Source organism: Python bivittatus, unplaced genomic scaffold (genome assembly GCF_059951505.1).
Source record: "Python bivittatus isolate LINGU-HERP-01145 unplaced genomic scaffold, Pbiv_v1 ctg000480_np1212, whole genome shotgun sequence".
In the NCBI taxonomy this organism is placed as follows: domain Eukaryota; kingdom Metazoa; phylum Chordata; class Lepidosauria; order Squamata; family Pythonidae; genus Python; species Python bivittatus.
In genome coordinates this window covers 20998677-21025000 of record NW_028277075.1, presented here as the reverse complement: position 1 = coordinate 21025000, position 26324 = coordinate 20998677, and the positions used below count along the sequence as shown (strand labels likewise).

Here is a 26324-nt window from a genome sequence, read left to right as displayed (position 1 = left end):
TGTTGGAAAGGAAGCCAAATGAAACTACTATTCCTGTATTACTCAAGTAAAATCAATCAATCATTAAATAAAGAGTAATTTCTAATATGCTTATATTTCTATAAATGGAGATAAGGAGATTGATTATGAAGTTCTCCATTTTGACTTAAACTTCAACTCTAAACTTAAATTTAGAAATCTGAAGTTTGGAAGACTCTCATTAACTTTCATTAGAAATCAGCAAATACCCCTCCCTCCCTTACTCTCTCAAAGCTGGATGGAATTTATAGGTAAAATAGCCCATATAAGGAGATAAAATCTGCCAAATTTCCAAAAAATAAGCTTTTGTACTAGGTGCCTTTAACCATTTTTTAGAAGAATTGATTGAAGAACCGAAGAAAATAGAGGCAGTACTAGCTAAATAACTAGATAATTTTAAAAGGGAGGTACAATGTTTTTGTGGAAGGGGCTTCTTGAAATTTGGGCAAAGGGAACAGATTTGCTGTCCTCCCTTCTAAGTTTGTTTTCGTGAAAATGCTATACACAATACCATTGGTTCAGCAAAAATGTCAGAAGGTTAGGATCAGGGGCTCATAGCTAGTGGATCACGTGTGCTTTCAGCCCCAATTTTAGGTAGATATTTTCTGACTGACATACAGTAAATGTAAGGTAAAGTCTTTTTTCAATCAAGCTCAACTCCAGGTGACTACATGGACATATCAGTGCTGTTTTTTAACAGCAGTATGGAAATGGCTTGCCACTGCCTTCTTCCTGGATGCTTGTTTGATTTCCCATTCTCACCTACAGCCCTGGAATCCCTTGATGATGGTATCCAATTCAAGTATTAACTGAGTCTGACCTTGCTTAGTTTTTAAACCCAAAGGTCAGCTAGGTGTAGGCATCAGCATGTAAAAATTTCTTACAAAAATCCAATTAAATTTCTCATCATTACAAAACCAAGATGTCCTGAATTTATCTTTACAACTCTAAAAATATATATAAATATTTGCCAAACACAGCCACATTCTTTCATTTCTTAGCAGATAACGTGGAACCATCTATAACCCAAATCCTAGTTACAATAGTGGATATGCCCAGATTTTGACATAAAATCCAAACGTCCTGCCTGGCAAGCATTGTAATAACAGAATGATCAGTGCTGCACTAATACCGCTATAAAAGGGACAGTGTGGGAATACATATCCATCCCTATGTCTCACAAGGACAGAGAAGTTGAGTAAATGGAATATTATGCTGTCTATCCATCAGTAGTGCTGGAGGAAGGATTTTATTATGAAGGCTGCACAGTGTTTCAACACTGCATTACAAGTCAGATAGGAGGTAGGTGTGAAGCTGTTTTGAGTCCCCTCCTTATAAATAGCTAGACATAATCCTTTATCTTGTAAATTCATATCCCAAATTAATAATTTAATTTTTGATATTAAGCCAATATGATGACAAAATTGAAGGAAAAGACTAAGAATGAAGCTATTTCTCCAGTTTCTGCTTCTCAAAAAAATTATATATGACTACCAGAATCAGTGGAGCTAAATCTACTAGTGCAAATATACAAAAACAAAGCAAGACTCCACAGAAGCAAGCCTTTCCTTCAGGTGTGATGACAAATTTGGAACACATCATGAGAATGATTGAAGGAATTTGGGCTGTTCAGTTCATGTGCTCTTCAGGAACAAATTTGCAATTTATGTAACATTCTCAAAAACTTTTAAGATAGCCTCTGGTACAGGAAAATCTACAGATGGTAGAATATGCTTTGTGCCTTCCCAGATGCCAAAGCTTGGAAAACAAGCCATATATGGATCAGAGGGCATGGATCAGAGGGACTTTGAGTAGTGAGTCGTTTAAATTAAAAAAAAAAAAAATAGAACTGATAAAATGTTGCAGATGCCTAATTGATCATGTGCCATCAAATTGATGTTGACTGTTAGTGTTCACATAGATAGACATTCTCCAGGATGATGCAAATTCCTGATTATTCCCACATTCTACCATCCCTACATGCAGCCCCATTCTTCCAAGCTAACTTCCATTCACCAGCCACCAACTTTCCACATTACTGAAAGTCCCCAGATGTAGATTTCCATGCAATAGTAATATATAGCCACACATTAGGGAGAATAGCTGACACTAAACAATTATAATGCTTATAAATAAACTATGAGGAATTAAATCATTACACTCTACCCGAGGGCCTGCTAAAAAAGCCATGCTTTCAGAACTATATGAAAACCCAACAAGATTGGGGTCATATGAACCTCAGGTGCAGCTATGAGAAGTTTTATCCCCTTTTGCAGAAGGAGCAACTAAGTGAAGAAGAAAATCTCCAGTGCTGATTTGTTTAGTATTCTTTCAAAATAAATAGAAATTGGAAGCCTTGCTGGAGTAGAACATAAAGACTAGAAGAACAGAACATCTTGATATTAAATCAAGAAATAAAAATTCCTACCTTTAATTCAAGATTTGTTAAGGTAGCAACAAGAACATAAAAATATAAGTAGCACCCTGCGGATTGAACCCCTGGCCCATCTAGTCCAGCAGTCTGTTCTCACAATGGCCAAGCAACAGCACAAAGAAGCCCATTATTCTCCCAGCAGAACAAGCCAGGATTCTTAGTTTCCATGCAGTGCTAAAGAAATCAGAGCTAGACATTTCCTGTTTAGTTGCTTGCACTGAGGAAAGATATGAAACAGGAGTTATTAGTCAGCATTCTGTAACATAATGTTTATTACTAATAAGCCAGAATTTGCAGATATTGTGGGGTAGTTTATGTGTATAATAACCCATGTTTTTCTTGAACTTGGGACAGTGTTATTTTTAATGGTGACTGCAGTACCTCCACCCTGTGTAGATTAATAAAGCTTAGTTTTCTTGGTTCCTAAATCTCAGATGTGATGTATTTATAAAAAAGCCACAGATTATGAAAAAATCACATTTATAATGTCAAAATCTATTTTTTCATTAAGTTCAGTTTCTATATATTTTTAAACCACAAAATTGAAGATTGTGCCAAATTTGTACAGTATATTTCTCTTTAAGACTCTTATTTAAGTCTTTAATTACTAAAAGACAAGACAAAATACTGGATGAGCTGTGACTGAGGCTTAATTTTTGTAAGGGTGAACTGTAGTGTGGGTGCGTGTGTATATGTGAATTCATTGATGCTACAGTACTGGAGGAAAGGCAGATTAATCCTTTTTCCTTAATGCTATTTCCTCCAGTTTAATTTTCCAGGTTCTTATGTATCCTATGTGAGTGTGTATGCATGTGTGAAAAATTAAAAAAACAAAAGCAGTGTCAGTTTTCTCACAATCAAGTTTGTCAGGAATCAGGTATCTTCAATATGTACTAGGAATTTGATCTACTTGCACATTACTTGGAAAAAATATATATATAATTTTTCGTTATCTACTTTGTGATCAAACTAAACTAACAAATACAAAAATAATTGAATTTGAAAATGAATGGGACATGTGTTTGTTACCTGTGATATTTTAATTTCCCCCTTCCTATTAAAATGATTAGATTTTATATTTGCTATTTATAGACTGTGACTATATTAAATGTAAAGGTCTGTTATGTGTATGTTGTTGCTAGATATATCCAACATACATTGGTGTTTTAATATATGAGGATCCATTTTCCATGTAACATCTCAAACATTCAGATTCAGTGATATAGTTGCTGTCTTTTCTTCCATTGGCTTTAAGCAAATTTTGAGTAACTATGTACTTCCTAAATCAGAACAATAACTTATTTAAAGTAAAAAGGTTTAAATTAAACCTGCAAAAAAAGTGTCAGTTATCCAACTTAACCCTTCACATTCTGGCATTTTCCAGACTGCCAGCCAAATGAACACTTTAGGAGGAGGTGTTTAAATATGTCTGCAGCACCCAGAGAGTTAATCCACCCCATTGTGCATAGGTGTTGGAGCTCTTATGGTATGTAAGCTCATAAAAAATTCAGAGTTATTTTGTATTCTCCTTTAATATATACATTTTCCCAATACACACCTTCTGAAAATTTAGTTCTCTTATTGGTGTTATGAGATATGCATATATGAACGGTTGCTAATGAAAGGGGATTGGGACACATGTGGAGTCACCAACCTCTGCAATATCCCTCTATTAATCTGGCTCTTGGTTACCTTAATAGTAATATATTAAGTAATTATATATTAAGCATTACAAATATTACAGTTTTTAGGAAACTGAAATCCTAGAAATTGAGTCGCTACAGATGAGATGGCCAAATTGGGAAAGAGGCATTATTTCATAATTAAAATTAAATAACTAAAGCAAGCTAGGTAGCCTTATTTAGGCTCAAAGATTATAGGCATCCCTAAGAGATGTACTTTTTCACCTAAAGTTATCAATAAGCAGATGTGCTTTAATTGCATCTGGACTTGGAAAGGATCACTTGTAAGATTCTAAATCAAATAATGACTTACAGTCTGTGTGTCCCTAATTTAAAATTCTTCTGCTAAGCCAGCACAGGCAATCCACTTTTACAGGTGCTAAAACCATACACTTAAGTAGTGACATCTATCAGCCACTTAAAAAAAAAAAAAAAAAGGTGGTCTAAAGGTGTTTGTCTGGGCCGGGAACCTAAAGAGACCATTTACAGCTACTACTAATCAGGCCCTCATGCTGGAGAGAAGCAAGGCTAATCAGACTTGTTGTCCCTACAAGAAAACTGTTGTAATTGCTCCACCCAGTACTTGCAGCTTGGCAGTTACTGCATGGCTGCTGGTCAGTGGAATACTTTTAGGTCACATCTATTACTGGGAGTAATTCTTTTTTTTCTTTTTAGATTTTTTTTTATCCTGCCTTTATTATTTTTATAAATAACTCAAGGTGGAGAACATACCTAATACTCCTTCCTCCTCCTATTTTTCCCACAACAACAACCCTGTGAGGTGAGTTGGGCTGAGAGAGAGTGACTGGCCCAAAGTCACCCAGCCGGCTTTCATGCCTAAGGCGTGGGATTGCCAATATTGTGAAGCTGGTAGGGCTACACCTTCATAGATCTATGCCTTTTGTGCCTCTAATGTTCATAAATTGTGAATACACCCATATATATATATAACAAATGCTTAATATTTAAATGTATTTATTGAAAAAAATTATGTGATATCCATTGTAATAATTTCAGAACAGTTGAAGAATGGCCTCTTACATTATATTTTGGTAGTAATATCAACAACTTTAGGTGCACTGTAGTTGGTTTTATTTCCCTAAGAAGACACTGTTGGACATTATATTTTAAGTATAATACTTTATAGCAGAAGCGTTTTTTCCTGCATTACAAAGCTTAAGCAGTTTATTTCAGGTTTGCAGCATATGCTTTCATATGCTTTCAGTTACATGTACTGTTTATTATGCTTTCAGACAATAGAAAGGTTCACCCTTATCTCAGTAACAGAAGGCCAAAAATATATACCCTATCCATCCATCCATCCATCCATCCATCCATCCATACACACACACACACACACACACACACACAGATTGTTATATATTGTACTATTAAGCAAAATCTTACATCTATAAATATTTTTTACAAAACATCAAAATAAAGTGCTTTGAAAATTGAATACACATATTTGATTTCGGGTACTATTGTTTTTCTAAAAGTGGCTTCAGATGTTCTTACATGCCATTTTTAGATGGGTAAATTTTTGTATCTCAGTAATAAAACCTTAAAATTGAAGCTTCTGATGAGAATGTTATTAGACCACTAGTAATACTGCTGTACTAGATAATATTGCAAGATAGCTATTATATATAGAAGGTAATGCAATTAACTACATGTTTAACCATCCTTTCAATTATAAACTAGTCTTTATTAAAATATTCCATTATTTGATTTTGTAGTGCAGTGTTCTTCAGTCAGACACTTTTAATTCAGAAGTTTCCCTGGCTTGGAGTTCATTGATTTTCAGTGACAGGTAGTCCTCGACTTAGGACCACAATTGGGATTGGAACTTCCATCGCTAAGTAAGTTCGCCCAATTCTATGACCTTTTTGCCGCAGTCATTGAACGAATCACTGTGGTCATTAAGTGAATCATGTGGTCATTAAGTAAATCCAGCTTCCTGCATTGACTTAGTTAGTTGGAAGCCCCCTGGGAAGGTTGCAAATGGCAATCACGTGACCCCGGGACGCTGCAACTGTCATAAATACATGCTATTGCCAAGCGCCCGAAATTCAATCATGCGACTGTGGGGACACTGCGATGGTCATAAGTGTGAGGACTAGTCGTAAGTCACTTTTTTCAGCACCATTGTAACTTCGAATGGTCATTAGTCGAGGTCTACCTGTATCTGGAAATCTGGAGCATTTCACATTGGGGAAGCCTGCTCTAGTAATTATAAGAGAGGTCCAAAAAAGTTTTTCTTTAATTTTAAAATAAAATAAAATAAAAAAAAATGTATTTCTTTTTAGCTACTGATGATATACATTTTTAATGGAACTATCCAAGTATAATTATTAAATATTATGGATTTTGAAAGTGCATATGACTACTTTGTATTGGAATAATAATGCCAAAGTGTCAGGCATCAAATATGTTTGCAAAACACTAAGCTGAAGTAGGTAGCTATCAAGAGGTCATTGTTAATAGCCGTACTGAGCACAAGGCCTATTTGCAGGAATATCCATAGGGAGGGGTCAAAAAAAGTCAAGATGGCACACAGTGTTCTCTCTGACACACCATGTGTGGAAAAAAATAGTTTTGCCCAGCTGTACTCAAATCAACTACAAATTTGTGTGCCACAATACAAGTATATGAGTAAATTGCAACTATATGTAATAGTGACATGCTAAAATGTTGACATATTTCTTAGTTAAATTTTAGAAACTAGAAAGTATAATAATCACATAAACTCTTAAAAAGTATGTCTTTGAGTCATTTTTGACTCCTGGCAAGTGCCCTCTGCAGTTTTTTTGGCAGTATTTTTTGTAAGTGGGATAGGTCAGGTGGAAATTGAAGTCTAAAACACCTGGAGGGCTTAAGGTTGCCTACCCTTGCTATATAACAGCCTGGCTACCAAAAATATATCAAGTTTGTGCTAAAGTGTTGCATAACAAGCAGAGATAGGAACATTTTTGTACTAGAATTTCACTTAAACAAAGTGTAATGAAGCATGATAAGCCACAGGAACTAAGTAATGTTTCCATTTTACCTCTTATTCCCTGCCTTACTTGTATTACCTTGTTCATGGTCAGGCTCTGAGTTTCTTCTACTGTATTTAAAAGAAAATGTAGTTCTGAATCAATATGAGTTATATTTAAATAGGCAGCATTAGACTCTGGTAACATACAGTTTCTAAAATACTTCAAAAATATATGTACTTTATACATTCTGAAATGTTATTAGGTTAAATTTTCTAAAGAATTTCTTAACTCTAACATTTGAAGACATTCTGCACAAAGCTTTATGGATTTTAGTAATCTGATCTCTGTGACTTCCTCCTTTTGGTCTTTCTCTCTCTTTCTTCGTGTTGCAGCAAGAATAATGATAGTATCTGTCACATTCTTTGGATGACTTAAGATAGCTGTGTTCTGAGTTGGGGGCTGAAAATTAGGAACTCTGCTTCTAGAAATGTGACACTGGGGGGGTGAACTATACTTTAAAAACCTTTAGCATTAGATAGTGCACTGCAAACAGTTGAATTTGAAAGCTTAAGTAGGCCTTTGTCTTCACTATTTTTAATAATATCTTAGAATTAGCTAGGGTTAAGGGCAGTTCTCTGAAATGAATTATTGGAATCCCCAGGTGAGTTAATTATGAGATATTGTGAAGAACTTTAGAACATCAACTATATCTTTACTTGTGCACTTTACAGAGATATTGGTGCTTTAGTAAATTTAAGTTATTATTTCATAAACTAAGCAAATAGCAATTTTTTTTTAAAGCATTTTATTTTTCAATTACTTTTCCCTGCTCTGTATAACTAGATTTAATCTTTTGGCAATTTCTTTGTGTATTTGGAATAAAACTATATTATGGGAAAAATAATTAATCAAAGATGGTACTAAAAGGAAGTTTTTTCACAATATGTTGGTGTGTCTTGTTAGGATATGCCCACAGTAAACATATAGAAGAGATATAGAAATAAATATAGATATAGAATGTATTTTTCAGAGTAATTCCTCATGTATTAGATTTCAATATTAATGCCTAATAACTAAAAAAAACCCTGAATCATTACATATTAATTGCATAATATTAAATAAATGTGAAAAGTGTGTTTCAGCAACATTATTAAACAGTTGATGATGACTAGTTAACTAAAGTATTAACCATACTATTAACTAACTTGCAAGTAACAGAAAAATAGTTCTGTATTTACATATGTGTCCATCTGTCTGCTTTTATAGTTTTTGTCTTCAGTCAGTGGGTGAATTGGTTTTAATCCAAACAGCAGCCTGATTTTTCCCCCAAACATGTACTTTCTTTTTTCTTGTTTATTGGTAGGGAGGAGGGATTTTCTTGACAATAGCTAGGTCTTAATAGGTTTTTTAAGAAATTTCATCTCTATGACCACATTAGATATAGTGTGAGTGGCAGAAAAATCTCCATGGATAATTCTGAGTTAGTAGATTGTTACCATCTCAGTGTTGCTGAAATCTCTAATCTCTGGTCAGCACGAAGCAGCAGTGGATACAATCCTGTTGCCTGATGCAGCATGAATGAAAATGCTTTCTGTCAGAAACATGTGGTCTCTTCAGTCCAGAGCCTGTGTAAATCCTGTGTAAATAGAAGAAGGCTAACAAAGGATGGGCCCCTGCAGCTCAGAGCATTTGGAGCCATTTGGGGGCTGAATTTGCTAAATGCTGCTTATACCGCCTGAAAAGTTGAAGAGAAAGGAGTTTAAATTCTCTTCTTTTTTCTCTTTCTACTCATACCCTGGGGGGAGGGTGTTCAAGGCCAGAAAAAGTTGAGGTAAAACTATGAAGACTGTTTTTCAGTGCTCTTTTGAGTGTGGTAAAGGTGGCCTGGGTCACTGTCCCTTCTCTAATATCGGAAAACCCATACAGTTTGTAAATGTTGCATGTGAACTATTTCATTTTCCCTTCAGTCTATGAACTACACAGCAGAAAACAGAATTAAGTCCCCCCCCCCCATTGAACACATATAGATAGTGTAGCATAGCTGGTTAGTAAAAGAGCCCAATCATTAGCAGATTTGTTTGATCTTCTGTAATAGAACTTTACAGAGGGAAAGTACCTGTTAAGAACATAGATAAGACAAAAATGGGAATCTAGAACTTAATGCTAATACCTCATAATCTTCTGCAAGGAAAATTATTGCACAAATATATGCTCATATTTTCAGATGACCTTTCTTAGCCATAGGCATAGTTCACTGAGGTCTATAGGAAAATGGAAAAACAGATATCCAATAGACCCTGAGGTTTTTTGTTTTTGTTTTGTCTAAGCAGTATAAATTGCAACATGTTTTGAACAATTATTCTTAATTAGAGTATTTAAGGAAAAAATAACTCACACTGTAGTATGTTAACTGATAATTTATTTAATAAGCTACTTCTGTAATTGATGTAACTCTTGGAGTGGTGATATTGAATAGTATCGTGGATGACAGTCCATGTCTTAGAGTATACTGTTCTGGGCTTTTTAATGAAATGAGTTCGTTAAATCCACCTAATGTAACCCAGTTTCATTTCTTTTATTTCCATAGTTTAAGCACACAGGCATGTAGAAAGTCTGCTGATGGAATGAACACTGAAAGACTTTTAGAATGGTGTATGGAAATAATACCATTACATCTTGTTTCTTCTTAATTCTGCCCTGATAATGAAGTACTGCTGCATTTGGTGAAAATGACTGTGACATAGCAGCACTGGCTGCAGTTTTATATGAGACTGCTGGCCTCTGGCAGCTCATAATAGCAACTGTTATGACATTGTGCTGGAACAAAAGTTGTTATGCTCCCATTATAACATTTATTATCTAGGATATCCACACCCAGAATCAAGTGTAAGGCTACAAAACATGAGCCTGTTATTTCTTGTTGCAAATAGAAAAAGGAATAGCAAAATTTCACATATTATTATGAAATACGTATTTTGCAGCAGTATCCTATTCCAAAGATGGATTATTTCCTTGTTCATTTCCTGAAATAAACAATCCAAAAAGGACATTAAGTTACAAATGTTACTGGTGGTGTAGGCCATTGCTGCCATACCCCTAAACATTATAATGTCCCTTGTGTAGTTTGTATAATTAGCACAATTTAATAGAAGTAGCCATTACTGTAATTTAAACTTATATACAATGTATGAATGAGGCTCTAAACATAAAAACATAAGTGTAATGTTTCTTGATGTGGGAACATTAATTGTCTCTTCCGTAACCTGTAGCATTTAGAGATCCTAGGAATCAGTGTCGACTGTGGAAATTTTTCAAATGCTTTTGGGAAAATGACTGAAAATTAATTCCCAGTTCATAAAGTCCCTCTTAGAATTATTTTATGAATGGCAGTGACTACAGTACTGTTTATCCTGAAAAGATTATAGGTCTAAATAATATGCTAAATAAAATGCTCATCTAAATAATTAACACTCTGTTCCTTTTTGTATCTATTCAAAAGTAAGTTCCAGTGGATTTAAATACTTTTTAAAGTCTTCATCAAGTTGAGCTTGACTCCTGGTAACTTCATGGACATATCCATGTAATTTTCTTGACAACAACAGGAAAGTGTTCTGCCATAGCTTTCCTCTGGTATGCTTTTTTTTTTAAAAAAAAAACTTCCTAGTCTAGTTTGCATAGGATTGATGCAATTTATTTGCCTTTTATTTCAAAAGCTATGCTTCTGCAATAAAGATATGAACCTGTTTTCTTCCTTTTCCTTAACTCTTTAAACAAACTGCATTATGTTTAAAATAATGTGTTCATGTAACTACAAACAAATGCCTGTGGTTTCTTCAGTTCTGTGTAAAGTGTGGATAGCAGCTGGAAACAAGGGTACATGGAAATGATGAAAGACTGATTATAAGGTTGAAATGCAGTTTTTTTGAATTGCAGTTAATATTATCTTCCCAAGAGTGTTGGACAGAAGTAGTACTTGTTCAGAGTTCAGATATGTGTTGTTGTTATTGTTACAATATTATTTGTCACCTTTTCTCTTCATCCCTGGAATTCTAATCTATTTTAAGATACTGTATGGTTACTTCTATTAGTATAATAGACTACCAATTCAGTAGAATCATTTGCTGAAATCTGTGTCACAGTCTAATTCAAAACTACTCATAGACCAGAAGCGGAGAGTCACTTGACACTTTTCTTTTACCCACTTTGGGTATACTTTACTATACTTTGTATACTAAAGTGGTATACAAAATATGCACACATAATTTACTAAATTTAAAAAGGCTACATTTACCATGTATCAGAACTTGTAATCCTTTAAGATTTTTTTTAAAAAAAATTAGTTATGTCAGTGTAATTACATTGTTTCTTCTACCAAATATGTAAGTAAATATAAATTAAGAGAACAATTATTTAGAAATCGCCAACTATATTGGGTGAAGAAGAGCTTTAAACTGTTTACAGCTTTCTTGGAACATCAGAGGCAATTAGAACTAAGGTCTTTAAGAAAAGGAATATGATGTGAAACTGTCTTTTTATATTATACTAGACCTGTGACCCGTTGGGTCATTGTTTGAGAGAAAGGTAGTGACCATACTTTTTTTATCCCAGTGCTGGACGGTCCTGTGATCATCTAAGCACAGTATATATCATAAATAGAAAAATAATTATAGTGGCAAACGGACTTCAATAATAAATCAATATTTACTTACTTAAACAGATAAACACAATGATCACAGGTGGGCAAAAAAGCAGTGGGAGTGGGAGCAACTTCTGACTTCCTGTCGGCTTCCCCATTGACTTTGTTTGTGGGAAGCTGGCAGGGAGCATTGGAAATCATGTTCACGTGATTGCAGGGATTCTGCAATGGCCACAACTTTGCAAATAAAACTGGTCTGAACATTGTGGAAATTTCAATTCCACAGGAGTAACAGGTCCCAGATTCTTTACACATTCTTTAAATTAGCGGATTTTAGGTACCTTGATTCAAAAATTGTTGTGGTATAATGCACCATTTGTGCTAGCTTGAGGGTACAAAGAGATAAACAGATAAACACAATGACAGTTTTAGTAGTATATAGATAGATACTCTCTTTGAAAACCAAATGAAACAGTTAGAGAACCAACGGGAGATAGTGCTGCCAGGAACAGCATTAAATATAACTGTTCTATACTGTCCCTGGGGGGAAGTACACTGTATAACACAACAGTGGTTGAGATCTAGGGGACGTTGACAGCATTGTGTGTTGCTGCTGGGAAGGTAGTGATTCAAAATAAGAAACATGAAATGCAGTATAGAGGGAAACCTTCTGGGGGCATGGATCATCCACTCCTAGAAGATTTCTGAGGTCTGTGTTGAAAGTATATGAATGTCTTTGTAGAAATGAAAGTTCTCTCTCACACACGCAATTGCATGTGCACACATGTGTGTGCATGCACACATACATAAACTCATAAACCTCTCCTGTTTGGGGAATGCTTTTTAATCAGTGCCTTTGGAGATTCATGTTCTTAGTACTACATTTTTTCCAGTGGATTTTTTTTTTTTAAATTAGGAGTGAGAAGTGTATAATGTACAGAACTAACCTGTTTTACAACATTTTGTAAACCTTTTTAGGTTTAGAACTTTGTATATGCAGAGATAATATTCAGCAGCTCAGAGAGACACAGACATAAATACTATGTAGTTCAAAAGGCAGTGAGTGTCAGGCATAAGATTTTTAACCTTCCTGGTATGCAGTAAAGAGACACGGTTAAGCAAGCATTCAGTTTGTAATTATTTCCCTGTATCAAACAGTGAATACCTCAGGTTTTTGTTTCATTGCTTTTTTTTTTTTGCCTCTGGTTAGTAAGGAAAGTTTGCTTAGGGATAATAGGATTTATTGAAAGAGGTATATGCCTTTTTCATAATATTTTACAGTTCATCAACTTTGGTTTTGATGCAGACTAAATTCTACTTTTGAACTTGTTATAAGGTATAGCTCCATTGATTAATTCTAATTTTTAATGAAGTCTAAAATCAAAGTGTTCCGATAAATATTTCTTCATTTATAATGCAGCTGTCAGATTTAAGCTTTACAAGTAATTTAAAGTGTGACTATCACTATTAAAAATCAGTTATTGACGACTTGCAGAATTTTAATTGGCGTTTTGTTTCCAATATCTAATTTTGTTCTTCAATAATTATTTTTGTGTATGTTGAGTGAGAGTCATTACTGGCAATTAATTTCTAATGATTTACAGTGTAGAAAAGTAAACTTCAGTCAAAGTTTAACTGGAGGAATCTGAATCAGACTGTGTAATCACCTCTTCATAAGAATTTTAAAATTAAAGTACAATCCTGATGGTTTTGAAGATCCAAATTATGCTGTACATAGAAAACACCACCAAAAACTCCCTGAACGCACACATACATAACCATTGGCCTAGAGGAAAACTGTGTGTGTTCATTCTCATAATTTTGTGTTTTTGTGCCTGTCTGACAAAAGGAGACAGGTTGAAGGAAGTATTTTCTATCTGTAGCCATTATCTGCATGCATACATAGATTTTAGAGAAGACAAAGATATCTTTATCTAGACAATGGATAGGCCTACTGATTTCAAACTTGCACTTTTGCCTTAGATTGTATTTGCCCCACCATCTCTGGGTACTGTTTTTCAAAATTGCCTGAGGCTACAGTACAGCACCTCAGATCCCCAAGGCCCATTGCCTGGCTCCTAATAGCCACTCTCCATCTGTGTCATATGAACAGCTGATGAGATAGCTCCAGTCTCTGTATTTTGGGAGCACATCCACCCAGGTTAAAATGCTGGGGTTGCCAAGGAGCAGTCAGAAGCCATTAATGTTGTGAAAATTTGCCTTGCAGCAGTTTCTTGGCATAGTGGAATTGGTATGACTGTAAAAGGATTTATGCTTATGGACGCATAGATGTAGGATGGTGGGCTACTAGGAAAAAAATCTTCTAAAATAGCATTTTTCCGAAGTAGATAGCTCAAGATGGTCTGATGTCTTTTCCTTGGATTGCTCTTCAACCTTTCTATTTACCTTTTATTTGCCATAAGTCAAAAAAGAAAAAAAAACTAAAAAAGAGAAAAGTGAGTCCCCTTTGGCAGATGGAAGGGAACTACTCAGCCTTGGGGCAGGGTGTTTGTAATGAAATGGCCTGTCATTCTGTAAATAGTGAGGACCATCTTTTCTATGTGATGGAAGGTATCACATTGCAGTGAAAATGGAAATGTCAATAAAATTAATCTTCCAGCTCTTTGCTCAGGATTTTTTGTTTCTCTTCTTAAAAAGGGTTAGGTGGTTGCAACCGTTGTGCATGTGTGTGTGTATGTTTGTGCTTAAGACATACCAAATAAAAGGTGTGTGGGTAGTACAGATAAAGGAGAAATAAAAATTAAAGTTTTGAGATAAACAGTCTATGTAACTGTAATGTGTTTATTTTAGCAGCACTAAAGAAATAGAAGGGGCTATAGGAATTAGTTTGTGGGTCTATAGCATTCCTCAGGAAGCTATGAAGCGTCTGACTCAGGCTACATTGAGCACAGAGTTTATTGTTTTAGGCTTTCTTGGACAAGGTTTTTACTTAGCATGGGATTTATGGCATTTACTGCTAATGAATGTCTATTCTTAAATTACAAAAACCACCGTCTCAGTGCAATTCCCAGATGTCCTTCCAGGACCTCAGCTTCTTAAACACCAGCAGGGAGCATAAACTCTCCACTTCTCTGTTTTCCTCTTTCGTGTGGCTCCGGGCTAATGATGTGTAAGGAAAACACAGCAATCTATAAAGTCTCAGTGCTGTCCCAGTATTCTTCATTTATTTTGCATTTGATTATGCCACAAGTCGGATCTTGTTTCTTTCCTTTTTTTAAGAGTTATTAGTTCAAATATTAATGTAGGAATATGGCATATATTGCTGCTCTTGATTGATGCCTTCCCAAAAACAGGAAGACGTGCTCGTATGAATTTTAAGAAAGTAGGGGTCCTGCAATGCCTTGCCAGAAGAGTTTTTCAGATACATAATTTAGATGCCCTCCAGGCACGCTTTCAAGGCATTTTTGCTGGAGGGCAAGAAAAAATAACTATGACTGTTAAAAGTAAATGATTTTTTGCTAATGCACAATTAATGCCAGGAAAAACCACTGAAGAGAAAGATGTTGATGGAAAGTTCTGATTAAGTGAGCACCCTACCTTGATGTACATCTTTTTTTTTTTTTTAAGAAATAAGATAATGATCATTGATGCAGACACAAAGGTTTTCATGTCTTGCAAAAATTGTTCAGGATCATGCTAGATATGTTTGTGTTTGTGGACTTGTGTGTATAAGCTTACATGCATACATGCTTTATAGGAAAATGAGAGCAGATAGGGAAGGGATGAGCTGATAATATGTTACATCCATCGAACAGTGAAACATTCAGTATGCAGAGGGTTCAAAATACATAGACCGCAGAACATTTAACTTGATGGTTGCAAGGAATGCATTTATAGTAAATAGGTTTTCTTGTAGTAGATTTTCTCACGTTGCATCCTATGACTGACGAAAGAGATATTGCACCATGTGAAATACACATATATACACAAAATGGTTTGTGCATGTGTGCAGCATAAAATTAATATTTGGATGGACAGCAATTTCTAACTTTTTGTATCTGTATCAACAATCATATTAATAAGACATTAAAGATACTAGATACCTTCATATATGAATGATAGTTCAATAGTTGAAGCAATAAATGATTCAGTAGTTAATCTGATTAATCAGATGGATTTACAATGGTTGTTTATTATCTCTTGTCCCACTTTTTTTCTTTTAGGGGATGGTTTAGACAACAGTGTAGCTTCTCCTGGCACAGGTGACGATGATGACCCAGACAAGGATAAAAAGCGTCAAAAGAAAAGAGGAATTTTCCCCAAAGTAGCAACAAATATCATGAGAGCGTGGCTTTTCCAACATCTCACAGTAAGTGGATTTTTTAAAGAATTATTTTGAACAAATCTCTTTATATTTAATATTCTTTTCAGAAACTGTAAGTGTATTCACTATTATTTTAATATAATAAAACTTGGATTTGCCATTGGGCCTGGGCATCTCATGGAAGTGTGGAGCCCGTTAAATGGTTGCATTATGTGTAAGTCTGGAATCCACTCTCCTCTGCCTTTTTGTTATTATATAGTTTTTAATTGTTTTTATTGTAGTCCTCATTTAGTGACCACAATTGGGACCCGTAACTCCATTGTTAAGCGAAGCGGTTGCTAAGTGAAACATCACAATTTTACGATTTTTACTTCAGTTTTCCACTGCTTCACAGACCTGCGAAGGTTGTAAATGCGAGGATTGGTCGCAAAGTTGCTTTTTCATCACTGTTGTAACTGTGAATGGTTGTTAAACGAGGCAGTTGCTAAACGAGGACTACCTGTATTTCAATGGTTTTGTATTAACTTGTTGATTGTTTAGCTTTGTGTTTTAATTGTGGGTGCCGCCCAGAGTTACAAGTGTGAGATGGGAGGCCATATAAATTCAATAAATAGAATAGAATGTGTTAGGGTACTATAAATTGATACTTTACTATGATGTATATTTTAGAGTGAGTATATATATGTATGTGTGTGTGTGTGTGTGTATAACATATGTACAATCTCTAGTAAAAAATATAATGAAATCCAACAGTTAATTATCTTTGATGTTTTGTGCAAACATTTTAAATATTTATGGCAGCCTCCCCCAACCTGGTGCTTTCCACGTGTGTTGGCCTTTATTTCCTGTAATTCTTAGCACGTCTGGAAGGCACCAACTTGGAAAAGGCTGGTTCATGGTCCAAGATCTCATGCACGAACATACAAAGAAAATATGTGGTCATCAGTGAATGTTCAGGCAAGCTTAAATAACTTTTCAAGGTTTATTGTGAACCAAGCAGTTCTGTGGTGTGATTGATATTAGCCCATAAAATTTAATGTGAGTTTCAGATCTTCCCAGAATTAAAAATATGTGATTAGTCCCTAGACTAGACCTTCTGAATGGTGGAATTATACTCATTTTGGAATGTACAGTACTATAATATATATATTCCAATAGGGTACAAAAATTCTATAGAAAATATTTTCTGTGTTGTAATAAAGATCTTAATTCTGTCCATTTAAATTGCTCTTTTAGTCTGTTATTTTAAAAGTTAGCCATATTCACTTTAGGGGAAAGAGATTAAGAATCGGGAAAGCAATATTTTAATGGCAGTCTATCCTCCTGTTTGCAACTGGTATTTTGAGATGGTGTTTTGTTTACTGTTGCCACTTAGGCATAAAGAGATATTTCTGCAAAAGTGGCATGTCACTTATTTTACATGCAAATAGAAATCATAACAATATCTGTTTGTGATTCCTTTCATCTGTACTGGATAATATTTTAAAAGAAAGCATGGTGAACTATCACATAGATAAAGGCTAACTTGTAATTATCAACATTATACATTTTTGTTGATGTGGTAATTAGTTACAGTGTCATAATCCCTGGTGAGGATACCTCTTTTATTTATGGTGGTGACTACTGAACATTTCTCAGTAGCTGATAGAACAGCTTCAATGGCTGGGTAGCAATAGATCCACAATTCCAAATCTTCATTTTGATGTAAGGGCATTATTAGCAAACTAAGGTGAATTGATCTGGCCTGAAGGTCAGGATTACCCCAAATAGCCAGCATCTCTGCTGGAGTAGTGGTTATTTTTGCCTTCCAGCTATGGCCATTCCAGAGGTCAGGTGCCCCATAGTACCCAGTTGGCTCAGAGGAATTAGACAGAACATGAGTCTCTGGGCTGATTACTTAACCAAAGACAAAATAATGAGTCCTAAGCAAATACTGACTAATTGAAAGGGCTGTAAATCCATTACATATTGGTCAGGGATAATCAGGAGTATTTAATCACTTTTATCTATTCAAGAGCACTGAAGCTGCAACAGCAAAGCCCTGAACCTTGCCATGTGCTTATTATTCTCATCATTATCAAAATTACTTCACAGCTGTTCTTTGCTACATCACCTCAGCTGGAGATTTACTAACCTGTAAAATGTTTTTAATTTGGAGTTTAGTGTAACGGGAAGGATTTTTTTTTTAATGTTAAGGAAGTGGTTTGAAGAGCAGCATAATAAAGAAAAAAATGGGGGCTATGAGTAATTCATTTTAGTTCACTTAAGCTTGATGTTAATTTCTCTCACCAAATCTTCTACATCATTTCCATAGATTTTTTCCACTGCTTTTTGTTTCTGAATAGCTGTGTGAAAAGTGTTCAGCGTAAGCTTGCCAGTAGAATCATTTCTGTATATTGTATCCTGAATATCAATTTTCAGGACATTATTTAGCCTTCTTGAAATTCTGTGCTGTTTTTTCAGTCACTTAAATGACTTAAAATTTTTTAAAGAAATTTATGTCTTAAAGAAATTCAGAAGCTTTGATGAGGATGACCTTTGCATAAGCTAAAAAAAAACTTCTTACTATCTAGATTTTAATGAGTTTATAGATGTCAAAGAATGTACTATGCTCATAATTCTCCAGCTTCAGAATGATAATGCAGACCTCTTGATTAGTGAATTGAAAATTCAAAAAGAAGTTTGCTCTAAATGCATGTAGGCAAGGAAGAAAAATCTCTTCTTAAATAGTGCTTCATTTCTTTATTTTTTTTCTTTTTGGTTCTTAAGCAGTGTAGTTCTTTCAAAATATAACTTCTGTCCAACCATAAAAATAAAGGTTAATTTTATAAATATTGTTTCAGAGAAATTTCTTTATAAAAACAGCTTCTAATTTTAAACTTTTTCTGTTCATTACTTCTCTAACCTTATTTCAAATAGGTTGGTCCACCCTTTTGTGCTCTGTGACCTATTCTTCTATTACAATAATCTTACAATGTACCCTTTTCGCTCATTCTTTAAAGAAGAAACTAATTGAATTATCTCATTATTTTAATTTGTTAAGCAAATGTATTTTACATCCCAGGATGTCTTCTTAAAGAAGGGGCTGCTAAGGCTTTGCCCCTTGAATGGTCCATTGGTGCATTTTGACATTCATGCATTCTCATTAATGAAAGGAACATAAAAGAACTCTGGCTGTATTTTTTTTTTTTCAAACACCCAACCAGCATGGAACAACTTTTTCCATAACCCACAGGGGTCTCTCTACATATGTTCTCAACTGCAAGCTATTGTCACCTATTTTGAATACCTGAAAAGGACAAATAAAATACTAAAGGCCAACTGTAGCAATTGTTAGTTGTTAGTTTCAATATGACAAAAATCATTAACTTATTCTTGGCCTAGCAGGCAAAGTACTAAAAAAAAAAAAACCTCTCTTAAATTAAGTCAAGAAACTTTTGCATATGCAAAATATTTGATCAGGTACATGAGCATACTTGATCACATACATGTGAATAGGCGGACTTATTCTATTAACAATATTTTGTGCAATAAACATTTTACAAGAAGACAATGCAATTCAACCTTAACTGTACTGCTTCTGTATATTAATAAAAGTTCTTTTGAACCTGGATTATAGTTCTTCATGAATTAATTCGACCCACTGACATTAACATTTCATAATGTTATTTCCTAATTATAAATATTACATTTCCACAATATAGTTTTGGAACAACTTCAATACTATATGCAAAACTTTTTTTTTACAGAAATTTCCACTGCTTCCATTATAATTCTACCATATTCTTATTATGCAATTGGGAACTGCCTTATGTATGGTATTACAATAGTACAGGAAGATGAAAGGATCTGAGGATGAATTGGTTGGAAGCATACTTGCTTATTCTGGATAATATCCAGTATTTGAGTGGGTAAAGGAAATCCTAACCTGGTAGTATAAGCTTTTCAAGAGTACATAAAGATTATGATATCAGAAAGGTAAACCTGACATTAAGGCTGTTGTTACTTAACTTCAAAGAGAGTTAAAGAAAAGGAACAGCAAGAAATCTGACCCATGCAAACTTTATACATAGCCTTGGAAAACTTTTTTTTCCTTCCATGCCGAACAGCCCCTTAGTATACTCAATTAGTCTTTCAGACATCTCTGCTTTCCTCTCTCAAGTGCTCTCCTATTTGCCCTGCAAATAACATATTTGATCATAGAATGAAAACAGGAAGTGTTTGTGTACAAAGATACCTTTTGCTCACACTGGTTTTGAGCTGAAAGTTTTCTTATCATAGCAGCCACAGAAAAAGTTACTGCATGATGTAGAAGCATTTTCAAAATAGATGTACATAATCAGAACAGGCAGCAGTTGCAAGGAAGGAACTATGTAAGTTTATCGTTTTTTACTTTTAGTCATCCAGTTTTTCCTGCAGCAGAGACAAGAGAGAATTGCACATTGATTCCATTCAATCTTATTTCCTTTTAAAAGGTATCATGCATAGAGTTTAGATTTAAGCACAGATTAATATATTTTAATTTTTAAAAATATAGAGATTTTTGTACCCATTCTACCCATTTATTTTAATTTATCATTTAAATAGTTTTGTCATGGTTTATTAAACCTAAATTTTCATGTTTATTACCTTTTGCAAAAAGTAGTTGTGGGTCCATTCTAATTGTAAGACCATTCTAAATCTCATTGAATATGGTGAGATTTGTGTGTTGCTCACAATTGCTCCCTAAATTGCAGCTTAAAACACTTGTTATGTATCATGTGAAACTAGTTCTGAGATATGACTCATGCAAGAATCGTTTAAACTCCAGTAGAATTTACCAAATATCCATAAATGGAGCTAGCCAAGGGCATAGTTGCTACTATTAACTCTTGGGTTCTGAATAATATTAAATGATACATACATAGAACCTGAGCCTCTGTTATAAAGCTCTGAAGGTTGGAGCGTTTCCTATCAAAACAGGAGTGGAAGGAATATCATGAAAGATAACTGCATCATCTTGTTCATTTGTTTTGGTACTTCAGAAGATTATTCAGATCAAATTCAAGCCAGCAATCAGGCACATGATGATCAAGCTATCTTGTTTTTCTTTGGAATGTAGCCAGACAAGTTTCTTCTATCCAGAGGTTCTCCACGTGTAAACTTTTTTAAATTGATGTCTTAGGGGGTAGAGGTTTATTTATCTGTCTGGCTGATTATGTGCCATCAAGTTGGTATTGACTCTTAGCAACCACACAAATAGATTTTCTCCAGCAGGATCTGTCCCCCGCTGGTCCTGGTACACCCACTGCTGCTGTAATTGAGACCATTAACCTTGCTGCTGGTTATCCTCTTCTCTCTTCCCCCTTCCCCTTCCCCTTCCCCTCCCCCTCCCTCCCTCCCTCCCTCCCTTCCTTCCTTCCTTCCTTCCTTCCTTCCTTCCTTCCTTCCTTCCTTCCTTCCTTCCTTCCTTCTATGTTTGTATAGCTGCCCATCTCACAAGAAAGTGACTCTGGGCGGTGTACAACACTCAATTAAACAAAGACCAATAAATACATACAAAACAGTTGTTATTAAACTATAAAAACTATTAAAAAGCACACAGAATAAAAGAGGATGATGTTAACAACAGTAAGGGAGCCATCGTAAAATCCCTCCGGTCCCCTGGGACCCCCAGACCTGATGACATACCCAGGTCTTGAGTGACTTGCAGAATGTTGAGAGAGATGGAGCTAATCTCACTTCCAGGGGGAGAAGATTCAACAAGGCAGGTGCCACAGCAGAGAAGGCCTGCCTCCTGGGACCTGCCAAATGTAATTCCCTGACAGACAGGACTGCAGCATGCCTTCTGTGCCAGACTAGATGGGAAGGGCGGATGAAATCGGGGAGAGGTGTTCCCTCAAATAACCTGGCACCTTTCCACCTTTCCCAGCTTTATAGACTTCCAGAGAACTAGGACTTCAAATGATGGATCCAAAATTTGAGACTGCTCTTTTGTGCTTTGAGTGAGAACTCTAGGTTGATTTGTTTTATGATCCATTTGTTTATTTTCTTGGCTATCCATGATATTCTCAGGAATCTTCATAAACACCAGATTTCAAAAGTTTGTTTCTTTTAATACTCTTTCTATCCTGCTTCTTCAAAGTCCAACTTTGGCTTCCATAGAGTGTCACAAGGGAAGAACATTGCCTGTACAATTCTGATCTTTGTAGGTATAAACATATTCCAGCATTTGAATAACTTTTCCAAAACCTTCATTGCTGCCCTATCAAGAGGGTAGAGGGATTATATTAATTAACAACACTGGAAAGTTCACAGTGGGTATATATGACAGAAATTGGTACTATTTTTTTCCTATGGACAGCAACAACTTCTAAGTACTGATTTTTATTCTCTCAGGATAGTCATACATTCTATGTTTTCTTGCTCATGGAAATCTATAGCATATAAAATGTGTGAGCTATTTTCATATTTTTCACTAGAATGAAACAAAGTAGAGATCACACTGAAATGCATGTGGAGACAAATCTAGAGGTTGTGTACAAGTACTAATTTGGGGTGTATTTTAAAGTTACCTAAATGAAACTATATTAATGCATTTTGAAATTAGAAAAAAATAATTATTAAATGAGATAATACTTTTAACTATATTATACCATTTGATAATTTTTTCATCTGGTAGATGGGCGGAAGAGAAGAAATACCTCACAAGTCATGTTGGGTGCCAAATCAAACTAATTCTCAATGATCCAAGCTGATGAATCTAGCATAATAGTGTAAAATGAGATTTTCCAAAGCTACAATGTTGGTACAGAAGCGTTTGGAACATAACAATTTCATATTGGGAGAAGAAACTACTAGGGGAGAAGTGGCATATGCGATTTAATCGCATTTCTGATAGGGTACAAAGAAGAATAGAGACTGGGATAGGCTTGGAAACTGATTGTCATGGCTAAGCATTTTCTGGGGCTCATTCAAGTTCTTACTAGATTAGTCCAATATCTGTTGCTTTACTATGGAACAGAGTATGTGAGCAGTATTGTCTGCGGCTAATGAATACGAAAGAGTTGAAAAAGTGGCTATACAGCAAATAGCTTTAATACAAAGGCCTGCGCATGAAGGGGGCTCAGATCGGCCAATATAATTATTAAAGAAATTGTCTCATAGTTTCACATCATTGCAAAGGAGACCAAAAGGAGAAGAGGGAAAACATAGTACAGTTGGTTGTCCCAGAATGCAAAACCAATCTCCTTTTCATAGATGAAAGAGCATAGGAGATAGAAGAATGACACCAATACTGTAATAAAAATCAGCAAAATTATGTGTGCAGAAGCTTTTAAGGTCACATTAGAACTGAAATCTTATGAGTTATACTGGTAAGGAAGAGACAGTACAAAGCATTTATTGACAACAGGTTCATAAAATGTAGGGCTGGGTGGGTCTCAGGTGAGGATCTTAATGACTATTAAGTAGAAGTGCTCATGTAGAGTGACTGCATTGCTTTGAAACAGTGGAATGCATAGAAAAGCAAAAACAAAGCTGTTGATAACATTTTTGAATGTTTTTATTAATGTTTTGTTTTAATTAAAAAGCTCATTTTTAATTTTTTTATACTAATTCCTTAATTTTTCCAAAGAAAATGTACTGTACTTCAGGGGAAAATCCAGTTTTGCCCTGTACAGCAGCATGAAGTGAGGTTAAGGCAACAAAACATGGTTCCGGTAGATGAGGAATTTTGAAAGGCATTAAAAATTCAGTCAGAAAAGAGTGGTCTGGGACTAGGTGACAACAAGCCTAGTAGTTATCACCTGCCATGTGCTTATTTAAGAGAAAGCCAAAGCCAATTTACTTGGTGATGTGGGGCTTCCCTGCTCACACATCCCCATATATTTTATATTTATGCATGCAATTTTGTAAAGTACTTTTGTCCCAACTTACTGGTCAACATTTGCTCTTGGGTTACTAGGATGGATCCACAGTATGGTAAATATATGTGGGAACTATCTGTGATCCAGGCATGGGGGCCTATAGGATGGATGGGCTCATAGGTAGTCCAAATTGAATTAAGTCAGTCTCCTTCTTCTGGCAGTTTGCATATTTCACCATCCACAACCCAAACTGGCAAGGATTACGTTTTACAACTAATAGGGTGATTAGCAATGCATGGAATTTGGATTTGGACCTAACACTGCACTACCCTCTGTAATCAGTGAAGCTGTAGCTGATATATTCTTGTTTAAAAAGAAAAATTAGGAATTTAAAATGTTATTTTGTATCTTTTTGACACTTCTTAATTCCTCTTCCAGTTTAGTGCTGTTGGACAAATATATGGATGAATTATTCAGTGAGTGGTGAATAGAGAAATAGAGAGATAAGGGACCGAGCAGCAGCTACTGCTTAAAACTTACTTGGAATTGTGGAACTTGGTGGATACATGTTCTATATAAGTTCTCTTCCCAGTATTTACAGTATTTATTTTAAGAAGGCTTACTGAAGGTATCTTCCCTGTGGTCTCTGACTCCTCCAACACATTGATCTCTGGGAGTTGATCTGAGGACAACCAACTTCCCATCCTTGAATTAGATACGGTTTTAGAATTGTGTCTGTGGTTCTTTTGAATGAAAGATGTTTGAGGAAGATGTTTGCATTTTCAGATAGCTTCTATGAAAGACAGAGGATTAAGGAAGTGGTATCACAAAGAGAAACCTGCCATTGAGAGGTTAATTCATATGTTCAAATTTTATTTACATTTCTGTTTTATTCTAAATATTTTTTCTACTCTGTATGCAAATTGCTGAAATATACTAAATGTCTGCCAAAGGCTGGAATTTATGCAATAGTTGTCTTACAAGTTTGCACAACCTGACTTTATTTTCTCCTTTTGTTATTCTTTGCTAAATGCTAATCACTGAGATTTTAATATCCTGGAATATCTAAAGAACTTGTTGAAGTTAACATTTCACAGCCATATACTCTACTACATCCCCAGGAACTGACTCACTTCATTGGCTTCCTCAGTGCCATGTTAAAAACTCTATACTGTATTCATTTAGTGAATGATCCAAAACCATTTTATAACAACAATAGAGTTTTTATGTTATATACAACAATAAAATAACAATAAAAATCAGGACGCTATTTAGATACCTACTGTTTTAGCTACAAATCCAAAATGCTTTTGGGAATAAATATCTATGTACAGTGTATCAGGAAAAAAAGATTAAAAGAGAATGAATGTATTCTTTAAACACTGTATTGATTTTTCTACTGGAGAAAAACATCTGCAAATTGTTTGAGGATGAAATTTATGTAAGTCTACCTGCATTTTGATTTAATTTCAGGAAATGATGTCATAGTATTTAAAATAACATTATTTAATTCATGTTTATAGTACACCTGGCTTCAATATTTCTAATTATCTACAAATCTCTATAAAAATTACTATTTTGTATTTTATATATACTGTTTTACTACTAAAGTACATTAATTATATATTTCATTGTGTAAGTATTCCACAGTGTATTTAAAAAAGAAATTGCCAGGTTTTCAGAGATACCTCTTGGCTTATTTAATTAACTTTAATGTTAGAATTTGATTTCCTATTGGCTCAGCTTCAACAAAGATTCTAGGTTCCAGTGAAGCTGAGCATTAGTGAAATGACCAAATGTCTAGAGATCTCTACATGTCTATATCTCAGTAGTATGCAGAAGGGATATATTAGGGGTATGTAGATCCTCTGAAAGAAGGAACAAGACTATTATCACTTTTTTACTGTTCTCTATATTTTATATCCTCTTTCCATTTTCTGAATGAACACAGTAACCACTTCTTATATTAGCTCACTGAAACAGAGCGCAGCCGATAGTGCTGTGCATGTGCTTTCCCTAGTGCAGCCGCAATACCTCTTTGTAGCTTATTAGAGCAGCTATTTTAATCAGACTTCTATGCTTGCCTGAAAAGAGGTGTGGCTAATTTAATGAATAGCAGGAGAAGTGCTATACCTGCATTGCTTAAAGTACTTCTTTCAAATCTTTTTTAAAACATACATGAGCCTATTTTTTTTTTAATTTAAGGAAATTATAAGGTTCCCAATTTATAATTTATGATTCTGGACAGCGTACATCAATAAAAATAAAAAACAATCAAAATCAAACAAAAACTAATATAAACCAAAATAACAAAGCACAGTCACCTACATAGTTGAGGCTGAGCATAACGAGCACTCACTCTCACAGGAGAATGGGCTCAATTACTATCCTGACCCAATACACGGGAGAAAAGCCAGGTTTTCATGGCTCCATGAAAAGCT

General features: G+C 34.9%; 1 protein-coding gene across 9 annotated transcripts in view; it reads left to right on the top strand.

Moving 5' to 3' along the window:
- The window catches only part of MEIS2 (Meis homeobox 2), a 269315-nt gene that overhangs the window by 51122 nt on the left and 191869 nt on the right, over positions 1-26324 (top strand). For 5 of the 9 annotated variants that reach the window (XM_088145422.1, XM_088145419.1, XM_088145421.1 and 2 more), the window contains 2 exons: positions 3837-3938; positions 15936-16081. In XM_088145422.1, coding sequence (XP_088001548.1) covers positions 3837-3938; positions 15936-16081 — 248 coding nt within the window. The remainder of the gene's footprint in view (positions 1-3836; positions 3939-15935; positions 16082-26324) is intronic. The other 4 variants (XM_088145427.1, XM_088145425.1, XM_088145428.1 and 1 more) reach the window with 1 other exon arrangement.